General features: G+C 41.1%; 1 protein-coding gene across 1 annotated transcript in view; it reads right to left on the bottom strand.

Annotated features, from left to right (window-relative positions):
• Nucleotides 1–14,244, bottom strand: part of LOC111956947 (epidermal growth factor receptor-like) — a 117,848-nt gene that overhangs the window by 53,118 nt on the left and 50,486 nt on the right. Inside the window, exons 2-3 of the mRNA XM_023977659.2 lie at nt 2,549–2,700; nt 400–586 (exon numbers count right to left, since the gene is read on the bottom strand). Of these exons, the coding sequence (XP_023833427.1) occupies nt 400–586; nt 2,549–2,700 (339 nt within the window). The remainder of the gene's footprint in view (nt 1–399; nt 587–2,548; nt 2,701–14,244) is intronic.

Genomic DNA, 14,244 nt, shown 5'->3' on the forward strand with positions numbered 1-14,244 from the left:
TCCACATCCTGGTTACCCTAACCCTAAACCCTAGCTTCATGTCCATATCCTGGTTCAACCCTAAACCTAGCATGTCCATATCCTGGTTCAACCCTAAACCTAGCTTTGTGTCCACATCCTGGTTCAACCCCAACAGTAGCCTTAACCATAACCCTAGCTTCGTGTCCACATCCTGGTTCAACCCTAACCTTAGCTTTAACCGTAACCTTAGCTTTGTGTCCACATCCCGGGTTAACCCTAACCCTAATCCTCAACCCTAACCCTATTTTATAGCTTATAACTAGGGCTTAGAGTTTCCCTGGTTTGGCTCTAGTATGTGAGAAGTCCCACAGTGACTAGTCATTATGAGGCTGGGTATAGACCTGCCTGGACAGAGCAGGGACAGGCCTATAGACTGACCTGTGAGGCTGGTCAGAGGCAGCTCAGTGGTGCCTGCTCGCATGGACTTGTTATAGTTCAGCACCACAGCCAGGGCAAAGCCACTGTCATAGAGAGTGTGGCCTCGGATGATGCGCAGGTTGTCCAGGGGAATCCTGTTGGCTGTGTTGAGGGCAATCAGAACGTAGCCACCCACCTCCTGGATGGACTGGAGGCAAACAAGGAAAGGTTTAACTGGAATTCACACGCTATGCCAGGGGTGAACAACTCCACACCTACAGGGTCCAGCTCCAGTCCTGCTGGTTTTCGCATCAGCCTGTCTATATCCTCATAGCTAGACAAGGTTCCCACAAGGGTACTTCCAGTAACACACTGATGCTATTCAGCGTTATAAACTCAACCTAAGACAATTTCAACTGAAGCAACAAGGCTCTAATGAGGCTTCAAGTGTTTGACAGCTTGCTCGTTTTCAATGACATTGGACCATGTCCGTTAGGGAGGCACGATATATCGGTGACCATATCGGAATTGGACGATATTAGCTAAAAAGGCCAACATCAGTATCGGCCCGATGTCTAGTTTAACACCGATGTGCAAAACCGATGTCAATGCTGCCTATATAACGTAGGTACCTGACGTAAGACGCCACGTAAAATTTTGCGCTACACGTGCAACACAGCATTCCTAAACTAGCCCACAATGTCTGCTGTGTGGATCGAGCAGTCATTTGAAAGAGTAACAACATTTCAGCAAGACAACTTAAAGGCGAAGTCCATTAATGCCAAGATAATGGAATTCATTACCATTGACAATCAACCGTTCTCTGTCATCGGTGATGTTGGCTTTCACCGACTGGTCAAGCACCGGTACACACTACCAAGTGCGCTATTTTTCAGATGTTGCCATACCGGAGTTACACAGTAATAGTGCCACTGCTATTAGCTTCATGACTAACATTTGGACCAGCAATGTCAGCCCCATGAGCATGCCGAGTCTGACAGCACAGTGGGTTGACGAGGATTTCCTACTGAGGAAAGCCGTATTGCATGCTCAAGAATGTGCTGGTTCTCATACCGCTGCTGCCATTTCAATGGCATTTGACAACATGTTTGAAACATGGACACACTAGCTAGCTCCATTCYAACAACTGACTCGAGAAATAAGCTCATCAACTGCACCTGCAGCAGACGTGATACCCTCTGTCATGGCATTGAAACGCCTACTCAACAAAACTGCAGACACAGGCTGTGAACAAGCGACTCGGTGGCATTCTCTCTACTGTGTCGCCACCATGCTCGATGCTATGTACAAGGACCGCTACTTCGATGCAGACAAGAAACAGGGTTTACGTGAAATGTTACATACACAGCTGGACAAGATGGAAACAGACACAGTGACAGTGCGCACCGAGGAAGAGAGGCCACAGACAGACAGAGCTGAAACTTCACATGCATGATGAAATCCTGGTTGAGAATGAACAAATGAACAACGAAACAGCACAGCAAGTAAGTGAAAGAAATAGGTTTTGATTATGTTTTACTGGTAATGGGGACATACGTAAATGCCAACAAAATAACTTTTTGGTCAGTGTGTGTGTGTGTGTGTGTGTGTGTGTGTGTGTGTAACCTTTAACTAGGCAAGTCAGTTAAGAATAAATTCTTATTTATAATGACGGCCTACCCCGGCCAAACCCGGACAACGCTGGGCAAATTGTGCACCGCCCTATGGGACTCCCAAAAACCAGCCAATGTGATACAGCCTGGATTCGAACCAGGGACTGTAGTGACGCCTCTTGCACTGAGATGCACTGCCTTCGACCGCTGTGTCCATGTGTGTGTTAATTATTTAACTGTACTAGAATGCTTAAAAGACCACAAAAAAATGTAATATCGGTTATCGGTTTCGCTTTATTTATTTTTTGGCAAGGAAAATATCGGATATCGGTATCAGCCAAAAATGAAATATCGATGCATCACTAATGTCTGTAGGTTAAAGCAAGCTTGTAAGGTGTTTTAAGCAGCTGTTATGTACATGTTTTTATCCAGTATTGCTTTCTCCAGACAAATGTGTTCCTGACCTGTAGCCTGGTATCTCTTATGGTCATTGTCCATAGGACTTGGCAAGATAGCACAAACAGATCTGGTACCAGGCTAGCATTCCTTTATCTTACCCTGAGGAAAGACAGATCATGGTAGTCCTCCATGTATGTGACCTCCAGGTTCTCCAGGACCACAGTGCAGTTGCTGTAGGTCTTGACCATGTTCAGGTAGTGGTCCTCTTTTGACCCAAGCAGGCTGAACCGGTTAGTGACGCCCTGGCACACTGTGGATGAAGAGTGAGGAGATGATGATCCAGGAAAGTAGATGAGAACATCAMAGCGTAAACTTGAATTTCACAAGGAACATTTAGAGTTAGTAGGCCCATTCATATAAAAAAAAAGTTGGTGATGTGGCCAGAACAAATATGCCCGTTGTCAAAATATTGCTGCCTTGATCTACACTGAGTGTACAAAAKATTAGTAACASCTGCTCATTCCATGACAGACTGACCAGGTGAATCCAGGTGAAAGCTATGATCCCTTATTGATGTCACTTGTTAAATCCACTTCAAATCAGTGAAGGGAAGAAGACAGGTTAAAGAAGGATTMTTGAGCCTTGAGACAATTGAGACATGGATTGTGTATGTGTGCCATTCAGAGGCTAAATGGGAAAGACAAAATATTGAAGTGCCTTTGAACGGGGTATGGTAGTAGGTGCCAGGTGTACCGGTTTGAGTGTGTCAAGAACTGAAAAGCTGCTGGGTTTTTCACGCTCAACAGTTTTCCGTGTGTTTCAAGAATGGTCCCCAAAGGACATCACCCAAAGGACATCTAGCCAACTTGACAACTGTGGGAAGCATTAGAGTCAACATGGGCCAGCATCCCTGTGGAACGTTTGACACCTTGTAGTGTCCATGCCCAGACGATTTGAGTCTGTTCTGAGGGCAAAAGGGGTGCAACCCAATATTAGGAAGGTGTTCCTAATGTTTTGTACACTCAGTGTAGACAGTAAATATCTAAGCTACCAAGCCCACATACATGGATAGTGCTAATCATCATGCAGTCTCTGCTCAAATTCATATTGGCATACCCAACACAACAAAGGACACCCACTCTGTTTCTCTTTGGCTTCTCTTAGGTATCACAGATGTTTAGTATATTTGTTTGTAAGTGTGCACAGTCATCATTTGGCTCATTCAGATGCATTAAATAGCTGATCTGGATTCAATCTACAATGGGAACTCGATCCCTACAATGCTAGTGCTTACTCATGAGTCGCAGTGAGCTCTGAGCTGGCTGGCTGTATTTATCTTGGCTCAGACTCTTTCCACTGCTATTCAGGCTAGTTAAAACAAACGCCATGTCTGCGCCATGTCATCTCTGCAGAAATGTTGGAGCTAATATTCACACACACACACACACACACACACACACACACACACACACACACACACACACACACGTTATCTTTGGTCTATTATCTATTCCACTCATCTCCCTGTCACTAGGAAGAATAGTGGCAGCATTAACGTTAATCGGTCCATGAATACTGCATCTTCTGATGTTTAGACAGGTTTTCCAGTTAGACAACAAGGATTATTTAAGGAATTCCTGGAAATCAAAGCCGGAGGCATTTTGCTTGATAACTCCCATTCTTGGCACGAATCAACAAACTTCTCAGGATCTTCCAAGTGTTGTTGATGCATGTGTGTATGCAATAACTATAAAGCCTTTGAGCGAGCTACTACAACAAAAGCCTACGATAAAAGGATTATAATGCTCTAATCCAGGGGTTTTCAAACTGGGGTACTGCAGTTGGTCCGCAAATTATTATTATTTATTTTAATATTTTTTMMMGACTTTTTATGTGAACAATAATTATTTTTGGAATATCACTAGCTGCAACAGAATAGCATCGTGGATACCATTTTTATGTCTCTGCATCCAGTATGAAGGAAGTTAGAGGTAGTTTCAAAAGCCAATACTAACTAGCGTCAGTGCAATGACTGGAAGTTTACAGGAACAGTTAGCATGCTAGCTGTTCCGGTTCATCCGACTCCGGGGAAGTAGATAAATGGCTTCATGGCCAAAATCTCGAACTATCCCTTTAATATGGAAGAAATTACAGTCATTGAAGCTAATTACAGGGTTTTTTTCTGTATAGGCGGGATGGAAAAACAGTTTCAGTGTCAACTTAAACGACTAAAACCAGATAGAGAGCATGCAGAAAGGATATTGAACAATATATWTTTTTTAATAAGCTTTACAACAGCAACATTTTCTCTACACTGCCAAGATAGCCTATAAGCTAAAAGGTATGTTAGAGTTTACACTTCCTCTTCCAATGAACTGTTGGCAGTTCAAAATATCTACAAAATCTATTAATTTTAAAATGTTGACTACTTCTACTTGCCATTATCATTCACCTAATAAGACGAGATGTGATAAATATTATTTTTTGCTAACATATGATGGGAGTCCCTGGTTTTCCTGAGCAGYGGTCCCTGGGCAAGAAAAGTTTGAAAACCCCTGCTCTAATCTACGATTACAAAAACGTGTTTGAATAAGCCAATAAGCCAACACTATTGAAGATACATTTGCCATGTCTGAGACTCACTTAGATAATTCATTTGATGATACATCATTAGCAATACAAGGATATCACATTTATAGAAGAGAATGTATATATTCAGAGCCATATCCCTGTAATGTTTAGAGAAGATCTTATGTCAAGTGTTATTGAAGTGTTGTGGTTGCAGGTTCACTTGGCACATCTAAAGCCTTTTCTTTTGGGGTGTTAGGCCACCAGTCAGTATCTAAATAATATGTGTGAAATGATTGATAGTGTATGTGATGTAAACAAACATGTAAAGTGGTCTACTTTCTTGGGGACCTGAATATTGACTGGTTTTCATCAAGCTGTCCTCTTCTTACTGTAACCAGTGCCTGTAATCTGGTTCAGGTTATTAATCAACCTACCAGGGTGTTTACAAACACTACAGGAACAAGATCATGCACATGTATCGATCACATTTTTACTAATACTGTAGAACTTTGTTCTAAAGCTGTATCCATACCCATTGGATGCAGTGATCACAATATAGTGGCTATATCCAGGAAAGTCAAAGTTCCAACATCTGGGCCTAAAATAGTATATAAGAGATCATACAAAAGATTTTGCTGTGACTCTTATGTGGATGATGTTAAAAATATTTGTTGGTCTGATGTGATTAATGAGGAGCATCCAGACGCTGCACTTGATGAATTTATGAAATTGCTTCTTCCAATTATTGATAAACATGCACCTGTTAAGAAACTGACTGTTAGAACTGTTAAGGCTCCATCGATTGATGAGGACTTGAAAAACTATGGTTGAAAGAGATGGGGCAAAAAGAGTGGCTAATAAGTCTGGCTGTACATCTGACTGGCTTACTTACTGCAAATTGAGAAATTATGTGACTAACCTCAACCAAAAGAAGAAGAAACTTTATTATGAAGCCAAGATCAATGATATAAAGAATGATGGGAAAAAAACTTTAGTAATTTAAATGAAATTGTGGGTAGAAAGATATTCATCTCCATCTTTCATCGAATCAGATTGTAACGCTCGTCTTTCTCCTCATCTGAAGAGGAGCAAGGATCGGACCAATATGCAGCGTAGTTTAAAGACATAATCACGTTTATTTAAACGAAGACYAAAAACACTTGAACAAACTACAAAATAACAAACGACGTGAACAGACCTGAACTTGAGAACAAAACACATGAACGCACGGAACACACGAACGAACGAAACGAAACAAACAGTCCCGTGTGGTACAAACACTGACACAGGAACAATCACCCACAAACAAACAGTGAGAACAGCCTACCTTAATATGGTTCTCAATCAGAGGAAACGTAAAACACGTGCCCCTAATTGAGAACCATATCAGGCTAATACATTGAACCCAACATAGAAACACATAACATAGAATGCCCACCCCAACTCACGCCCTGACCATACTAAACAAAGACAAAATAAAGGAAATAAGGTCAGGAACGTGACACAGATGAACCATTTGATGTTGCCAATTATTTTAATTATTATTTCATTGGCAAAGTGGGCAAACTTAGGCAGGAAATGCCCACGACAAACAGTGAGCAATTATATTCATGCATAAAAAAATGAAAGAAAAGCAATGCAAGTTTGAATTTTGTTAAGTTAGTGTGGGAGAGGTGGAGAGGTGGAAAATTATTGTTAACGATCAATAATGACAAACCTCCTGGCATTGAAACTTAGATGGAAAGCTACTGAGGATGATAGCTGACTCTATAGCCACTCCTATCTGTCATATTTTTAGTCTGAGCCTAGAGGAAAGTATTTGTCCTCAGGCCTGGAGGGAAGCCAAAGTAATTCCACAAGCATGTGTGTCCATGTATGCTGATGATTCAACCATATACGCAACAGCAACCACCGCTAATGAAGTCACTAAAACCCTTAACAAAGAGTTGCAGTCTGTTTTGGAATGGGTGGCCAGTAATAAACTGGTCCTGAACATCTCTAAAACTAAGAGCATTGTTTTTGTTACAAATCATTCCTTAATTGCTATACCTCAGCTGAATATGGTAATGAATGGTGTGGCTGTTGAACAAGTTGATGAGACTAAATTAGAGGTCGACCAATAATCGGAATGCCGATTAATTAGGGCCGATTTCAAGTTTTCATAACAAATCGGAAATCGATATTTTTGGACACGATTTGTCATTTTTTTTTTAACCTTTATTTAACTAGGCAAGTCAGTTAAGAACACATTCTTATTTTCAATGACGGCCTAGGAACGGTGGGTTAACTGCCTTGTTCAGGGGCAGAACGACAGATTTTGACCTTGTCAGCTCGGGGATTCAATCTTGCAACCTTACGGTTAACTAGTCCAACGCTCTAACCACCTGATTACATTGCACTCCACGAGGAGCCTGCCTGTTACGCGAAAGCAGTAAGAAGCCATGGTAAGTTTCTAGCTAGCATAAACTTATCTTATAAAAAACAATCAATCAATCATAATCACTAGTTAACTACACATGGTTGATGATATTACTAGTTTATCTAGCGTGTTCTGCGTTGCTATTAATCGATGCGGTGGCAATCATGAAAAAGGACTGTCGTTGCTCCAATGTGTACCTAACCATAAACATCAATGCCTTTCTTAAAATCAATACACAAGTATATATTTTTAAACCTGCATATTTAGTTAATATTGCCTGCTAACATGAATTTATTTTAACTAGAAAAATGGTGTCACTTCTCTTGCAACAGAGTCAGGGTATATGCAGCAGTTTGGGCCGCCTAGCTCATTGCAAACTGTGTGAAGACTATTTCTTCCTAACAAAGACAGCCAACTTCACCAAATGGGGATGATTTAACAAAAGCGCATTTGCGAAAAAAGCACAATCGTTGCACGACTGTACCTAACCATAAACATCAATGCCTTTCTTAAAATCAATACACAGAAGTATATATTTTTAAACCTTTATTTTAGCTAAAAGAAATCCAGGTTAGCAGGCAATATTAACCAGGTGAAATTGTGTCACTCCTCTTGCGTTCATTGCACGCAGAGTTAGGGTATATGCAACAGTTTGGTCCGCCTGGCACGTTGCGAACTAATTTGCCAGACTTTTATGTAATATGACATAACATTGAAGGTTGTGCAATGTAACAGGACTATTTAGACTTATGGATGCCACCCCTTATATAAAATACGGAACGGTTCCGTATTTCACTGAAAGTATAAACGTTTTGTTTTCGAGATGATAGTTTCCGGATTCGACCATATTAATGACCTAAGGCTCGTATTTCTGTATGTTATTGTGTTATAATTAAGTCTATGATTTGATAGAGCAGTCTGACTGAGCGATGGTAGGCACCAGCAGGCTCGTAAGCATTCATTCAAACAGCACTTTAGTGCGTTTTGCCAGCAGCCCGTCGCTGTGCTTCAAGCATTGCGCTGTTTATGACTTCAAGCCTATCAACTCCCAAGATTAGGCTGGTGTAACCGATGTGAAATGGCTAGCTAGTTAGCGAGGTACGCGCTAATAGCGTTTCAAACGTCACTCGCTCTGAGACTTGAGTAGTTGTTCCCCTTGCTCTGCATGGGTATCGCTGCTTCGAGGGTGGCTGTTGTCGATATTTTCCTGGTTTGTTCCTGGTTCGAGCCCAGGTAGGAGTTGAGGAGAGGGACGGAAGCTATACTGTTACACTGGCAATACTAAAGTGCTATAAAGAACATTCAATAGTCAAAGGTAATGAAATACAAATCGTATAGAGAGAAATAATCCTATGATTCCTATAAAACAACTACAACCTAAAACTTCTACCTGGAATATTGAGACTCATGTTAAAAGGAAACCACCAGCTTTAATATGTTCTCATGTTCTGAGCAAGGAACTTAAACGTTAGCTTTCTTATATGGTACATATTGCACTTTTACTTTCTTCTCCAACACTTTGTTTTTGCATTATTTAAACCAAATTGAACATTTTTTCATTATTATTATTGAGGCTAAATTGATTTTATTGATGTATTAAGTTAAAATAATCATTAATCGGCATCGGCTTTTTGTCCTCCAATAATCGGTATCGGCGTTGAAAAATCATAATCGGTCGACCTCAAGACTAATTACTTGGCGTTACCTAGATAGTAAACTGTTATGGTCAAAAACATATACATTGAAGTCGGAAGTTTACAAAACACCTTAGCCAAATACATTTAAACTCTTCACCAATCCTGACATTTAATCCTAGTAAAATGTCCTGTCTTAGGTCAGTTAGGATCACCACTTTTTTTGAAGAATGTGAAATGTCAGAATAATAGTAGAGAGAATTAGTTATTCAGCTTTTATTTCTTTCATCACATTCCCAGTGGTCAGAAGTTTACTACATCAATTAGTGTTTATGTAGCATTGCTCATTAAATTGTTTAACTTGGGTCAAAACATTCAGGTAGCCCTCACTACACAGCTTATCCCACAATGTTGGTGAATTTTGGCCCATTCCTGCCTGACGGTGGTTAACTGAGTCAGATTTGTAGGCCTCCTTGCTCGCACCACAGTTTTTCAGTTCTGCCCACATAGTTTCAATTGATTGAGGTCAGGGCTTTGTGAATGGCCACTCCATTACCTTGACTTTGTTGTCCTTAAGCCATTTGCCACAACTTTTGGAAGTATGCTTGGGGTCATTGTCCATTTGGAACACCGCATTTGCGACCAAGCTTTAACTTCCTGACTGATGTCTTGGACCTTGCTTCAATATATCCACATAATTTTCCTGCCTTCATGAAGCCATCTATTTTTGAGGCTGCACCAGTCCTCCGCAGCAAAGCACCCCGACAGCATGATGCTGCCACCCCCGTGCTTCAGTGTTTCAGATATTCATTAAATGCTATTACCCACACCTAGCCGATTCGCGATACCCTAGCTCGCAGTTTTAGATGAGTTCAAGATTGCGAATAAAGTTCTTTGGCTTCGTCCACGTACCCATCCTGTGCTTTCCTCTCCCTCACAACGAAATACAATAACCCCACAATGGTCATTTATGCCAAAAGTATCCATAACAAGTATCGTTTGCATCATAGAACCAGAAGAGACCCTCTTCTCCAAACACCGTCACGAGATAACTCTCTGTCAGTCCCATGCTAATGCAGAATTGCAAGAACCCTGTAGTACTAGAAGCACCCTATTGACCTATGAGACGGAACTTTATGCCAGACACCGCTGGCGTTCTCTGTTCCGCGCAACCCTAGCACCGTGGGCCTTTCAGGTTAGTAGCTCGAAACCCTCAGAGGAACATAGTGCCACTTTAACGGAAATATAGACCTCAGCTTTCCTTCGTACCCAGGTACCGACGAGTCCCAGACCATCCTCAGCAAGTGCCTGTCGTTGAATTAACTGCAGATTGATTGCACTAGGATTTTTGCGAACCAAGAGAAGTTCGTCATTCTCTACGGGAGATCAAGAACAGCGTCTCCTTCCTGAGTGGTATGACGGAACATGCAATGTCCCGATGGATGTGCATGTAACTTGAAGACAATGTAACATAAATGGTTTGTAACAGGATAGAAGACTGTGAAAACCGCGATACCCATTAGCCCGAGGCTTGTAGGAAATTGCTCCCAAAACGGCAAAAAGAGTACCAAGTACGTATTAAGTGGAGAGCCTCTAAGCAAGTCTATCATTTTCTGAGGTCTTGGCTGAATTCTTTTGATGTTTATCCCATCAGAAATGGTCAAGCACAAAGCGCCCACTAAGAGATTGTGAGTCGTGAGGATCCATCTTGGAAATAACATCACAAGCTACAGCCATGTCCAAGTAGGATATGTGACTGCAGGAATAATGTAAAATATATGAGGCTTCATAGAATGTGCTTCAGAAGACGCATGACGATCAGTTTCTAGGAAATGTGCACAAAGCTGTTTAGGACGGCACAATGGAATCACAGAGACTAAAAGCGAATACAAAGCACACCACACAAACACACGAACACCGCCATCATGCGAGAAAACACAACAGCAAACCAACACGCAAAACATCCAATACACCTGACCCAGGAACAATAGACTCCAGACAATCCACAGAACCCAATCACTCTAAAACCCCCCAACTATAGACCACCAAAAACATCCACACCACGCGCCAAACAAACCCGCCAACCCCTAGTGTATTGTAACTTCTGACCCACTGGAATTGTGATACAGTGATTTATAAGTGAAATAATCTGTTTGTAAACATTGTTGGAGAAAATTACTTGTGTGTCATGCACAAAGTAGTCGACTTGTTCTACCAAACTTTCCTCCAACCTCGACTTGCAAAACTATAGGTTTGTTAACAAGAAATGTGTGGAGTGGTTGAAAAACGAGTTTAATGACTCAACCTAAGTGTATGTAAACATCTGACTTGAAACTGAGATTTAATGGTTGCAAAGAGGGGAGAGGTCTAGCGTAATAAGAGATGCTGCTGCTTTTTGACACCACACTCACAAAAGCAAGTTCTGCAGGCTCTAGTTTTGTCTAATCTTGAGTTATTGTCCAGTTGTGTGGTCCAGTGCTGCAGAAAGACCTAGTTAAGCTGCAGCTGGCCAAACGGAGCGGCACGTTTTGCTCTTAATTATCAGAAGGCTGATATTAGAATCTTACTGCAACATGCCCGTCTCTCTGCTAAGAGTTGAGGAGAAACTGACCACATCACTTCTTCATTTTATAAGAAACCATTAATGTGTTGAAAATCCCAAATTGTTTGCATAGTCACACACACAGCTCTGACACACCCCTTTCCCACCAGACATGCCACAGGGGTCTTTTTCATAGTCCCAAAATCCAGTAACAAATTTCAAAGAATCGTACAATATTATATAGAGCCCTTATTGCATGGAACTTCCTTCCATCTCATATTGCTCGAATAAACAGCAAACCTGTTTTCAAAAAACAGATAAAGCAACACCTCGCGGCACAACGCCTCTCCCCTATTTGACCTAGATAGTTTGTATGTATGTACTGATATGTAGGCTACGTMTTCCTTTTTAAAAATGTATGTAGTTCTGTCCTTGAGCTGTTCTTGTCTAATGATGTTCTGTATTATGTTTCATGTTTTGTGTGGACCCCAGGAAGAGTGGCTGCTGCTTTTGCAACAGCTAATGGGGATCCTAATAAAATACCTAACAAATCGCTCTGCCAAAACATATGGTCTTGATTGAGCAACAGTGACACTGACTCACTTTAAATTCTGGGGATTTTGTCCCTGGTGTCAGAATATGAGCTTTGGGACAAAGAGGGGATTTATTTCTTCCTATTTCAGTCAGTCTTGTTGTTGTAATGTTCCTAGGAATACAGTGCATTCCTAAACATGCCTGGTCTAGACAGCAAAGCCAGAACAGCTCCACAACTCAAGCAGTAGCCTCAGCATAAAACACATCTTACCAGCACAACACTTTGCTGTCGTACACTGACCTTTTCATCTCCAAGAATGGAGGAAATAAACATATCATCAGGATTCTTTTCTTATCGCCTGTCCTCTTTCCAATATATATTTTTTTTGTCATTTTTTTGGTGGTCTTTGTTTTTTTTATTGAACAATAAAACAAAATAAGTGATTAAATAAATGAAACAAATAAGTGAAAGTAGATTCTATACTGTAGCTGTAAAGACTGACAATATTCTGGGTATGATGCCATTGAACTTGATAATGAAACTGGCAACACAAATGTCAAAGTACAATCGAAGTCTGCTTATTTATGGTACACCTCACTTGTTTGTTATTGCTCCCTGTTGTGATCAGTTGAGATGGGCTAGCCTGGTCCCAGATCTGTTTATGCTGTCCTGCCAATTCATCTGGTCATTGTCTCACCAAAAACATAAGCGCTGGCAAGACAGCACAAACAGATCTGGGCTAGAGATGGGCCCAATCAGAGAAAGTGTATAGGACATGAACAGCTGTGTTCTTCTGTGAGGACGTTAAGTTCTAGTCCTCGTTAACATGTCCCTGAAGGGACACCCTGACATGTACCCTTACCATCCACGCCACTGGCCTGGTTAAGGATGCCACCCAAAATGCACCCTATTCCCTTTATAGTGCACTAATCTGGTCAAAAGTAGTGCACTAAATATAGGTAATAGGTTGTAATTTGGTACGCACACTAATTAACGCCCTGACACCGTGGCAACAGAGGCAGAACCTAAACACCCTAACGCCTACCAACAGAGGCAGACTTACAATGCTACTGCAGCAAGCTGCCTCTTCTTTTATAATTAGGAGAGGCATGATGTGAGATTTAATTAATTTAATTAACTCAATTAAGACTGACGTAAAGGCCGAAAAGGAATAAACAAAAGATATCATCACAACCTGTCTATACACAGTAAGAGGAAATTGTATAAACATATTATCTTGACATCATATAACGTCATAAGGAGAGATAACATATTGATCCCAGTCACGTGGCATAAGCATTATTTACAATATCAAACTAAGCATTCAGCTACAATCAGGCCTAAAACATGACCCTGTGTCTTATCAATGTAACCTTTCTTTCAGTTAGAGATTATCTATTGAAGAATTAAAATGAAATATGAGCAAAGGTCAAAAGTTATTGTTGACAATAAAACACCTGAGGCCTGGTTGGCTGTAAAGTGGTACATTCAGTCTGAAGAAAACACTCCACAAGGCAGTTGCACAATAAGCCATGTTAAACATTGTACTGTATCTGGTTGTGTGTGTGTGTGTATAATATTACACAGTGCCTTCGGAAAAGTATTCAGACCCCTTGACTTTTTCCACATTTTGTTACGTTACAGCCTTATTCTAAAATTGATTCAAAAATAAAAATCCTCAGCAAACGTATTAAAAATAAATAACAGATACCTTATTTACATAAGTATTCAGACCCTTTTGCTATGAGACTTGAAATTGAGCTCAGGTGCATCCTGTTTCCATTGATCCTCCTTGAGATGTTTCTACAACTTGATTGGAGTCCACCTGTGGTAAATTCAATTGATTGGACATGATTTGGAAAGGCACACACATGTCTATATATAAAAGGTCCCACAGTTGACAGTGCATGTCAGAGCAAAAACCAAGCCATGAGGTTGAAGGAATTGTCCGTAGAGCTCCGAGACAGGATGGTGTCAAGGCACAGATATGGGGAAGGGTAACACAACATTTATGCASCATTGAWGGTCCCCAAGAACACAGTGGCCTCAATCATTCTTAAATTGCAGAATTTTGGAACTACCAAGACTCTTCCTAGAGCTGGCTGCTCAGCCAAACTGAGCAATCGGGGGAGAAGGGCCTTGGTCAGGGAGGT

Source organism: Salvelinus sp. IW2-2015, linkage group LG32, assembly GCF_002910315.2.
Source record: "Salvelinus sp. IW2-2015 linkage group LG32, ASM291031v2, whole genome shotgun sequence".
Taxonomy (NCBI): Eukaryota; Metazoa; Chordata; class Actinopteri; order Salmoniformes; family Salmonidae; genus Salvelinus; species Salvelinus sp. IW2-2015.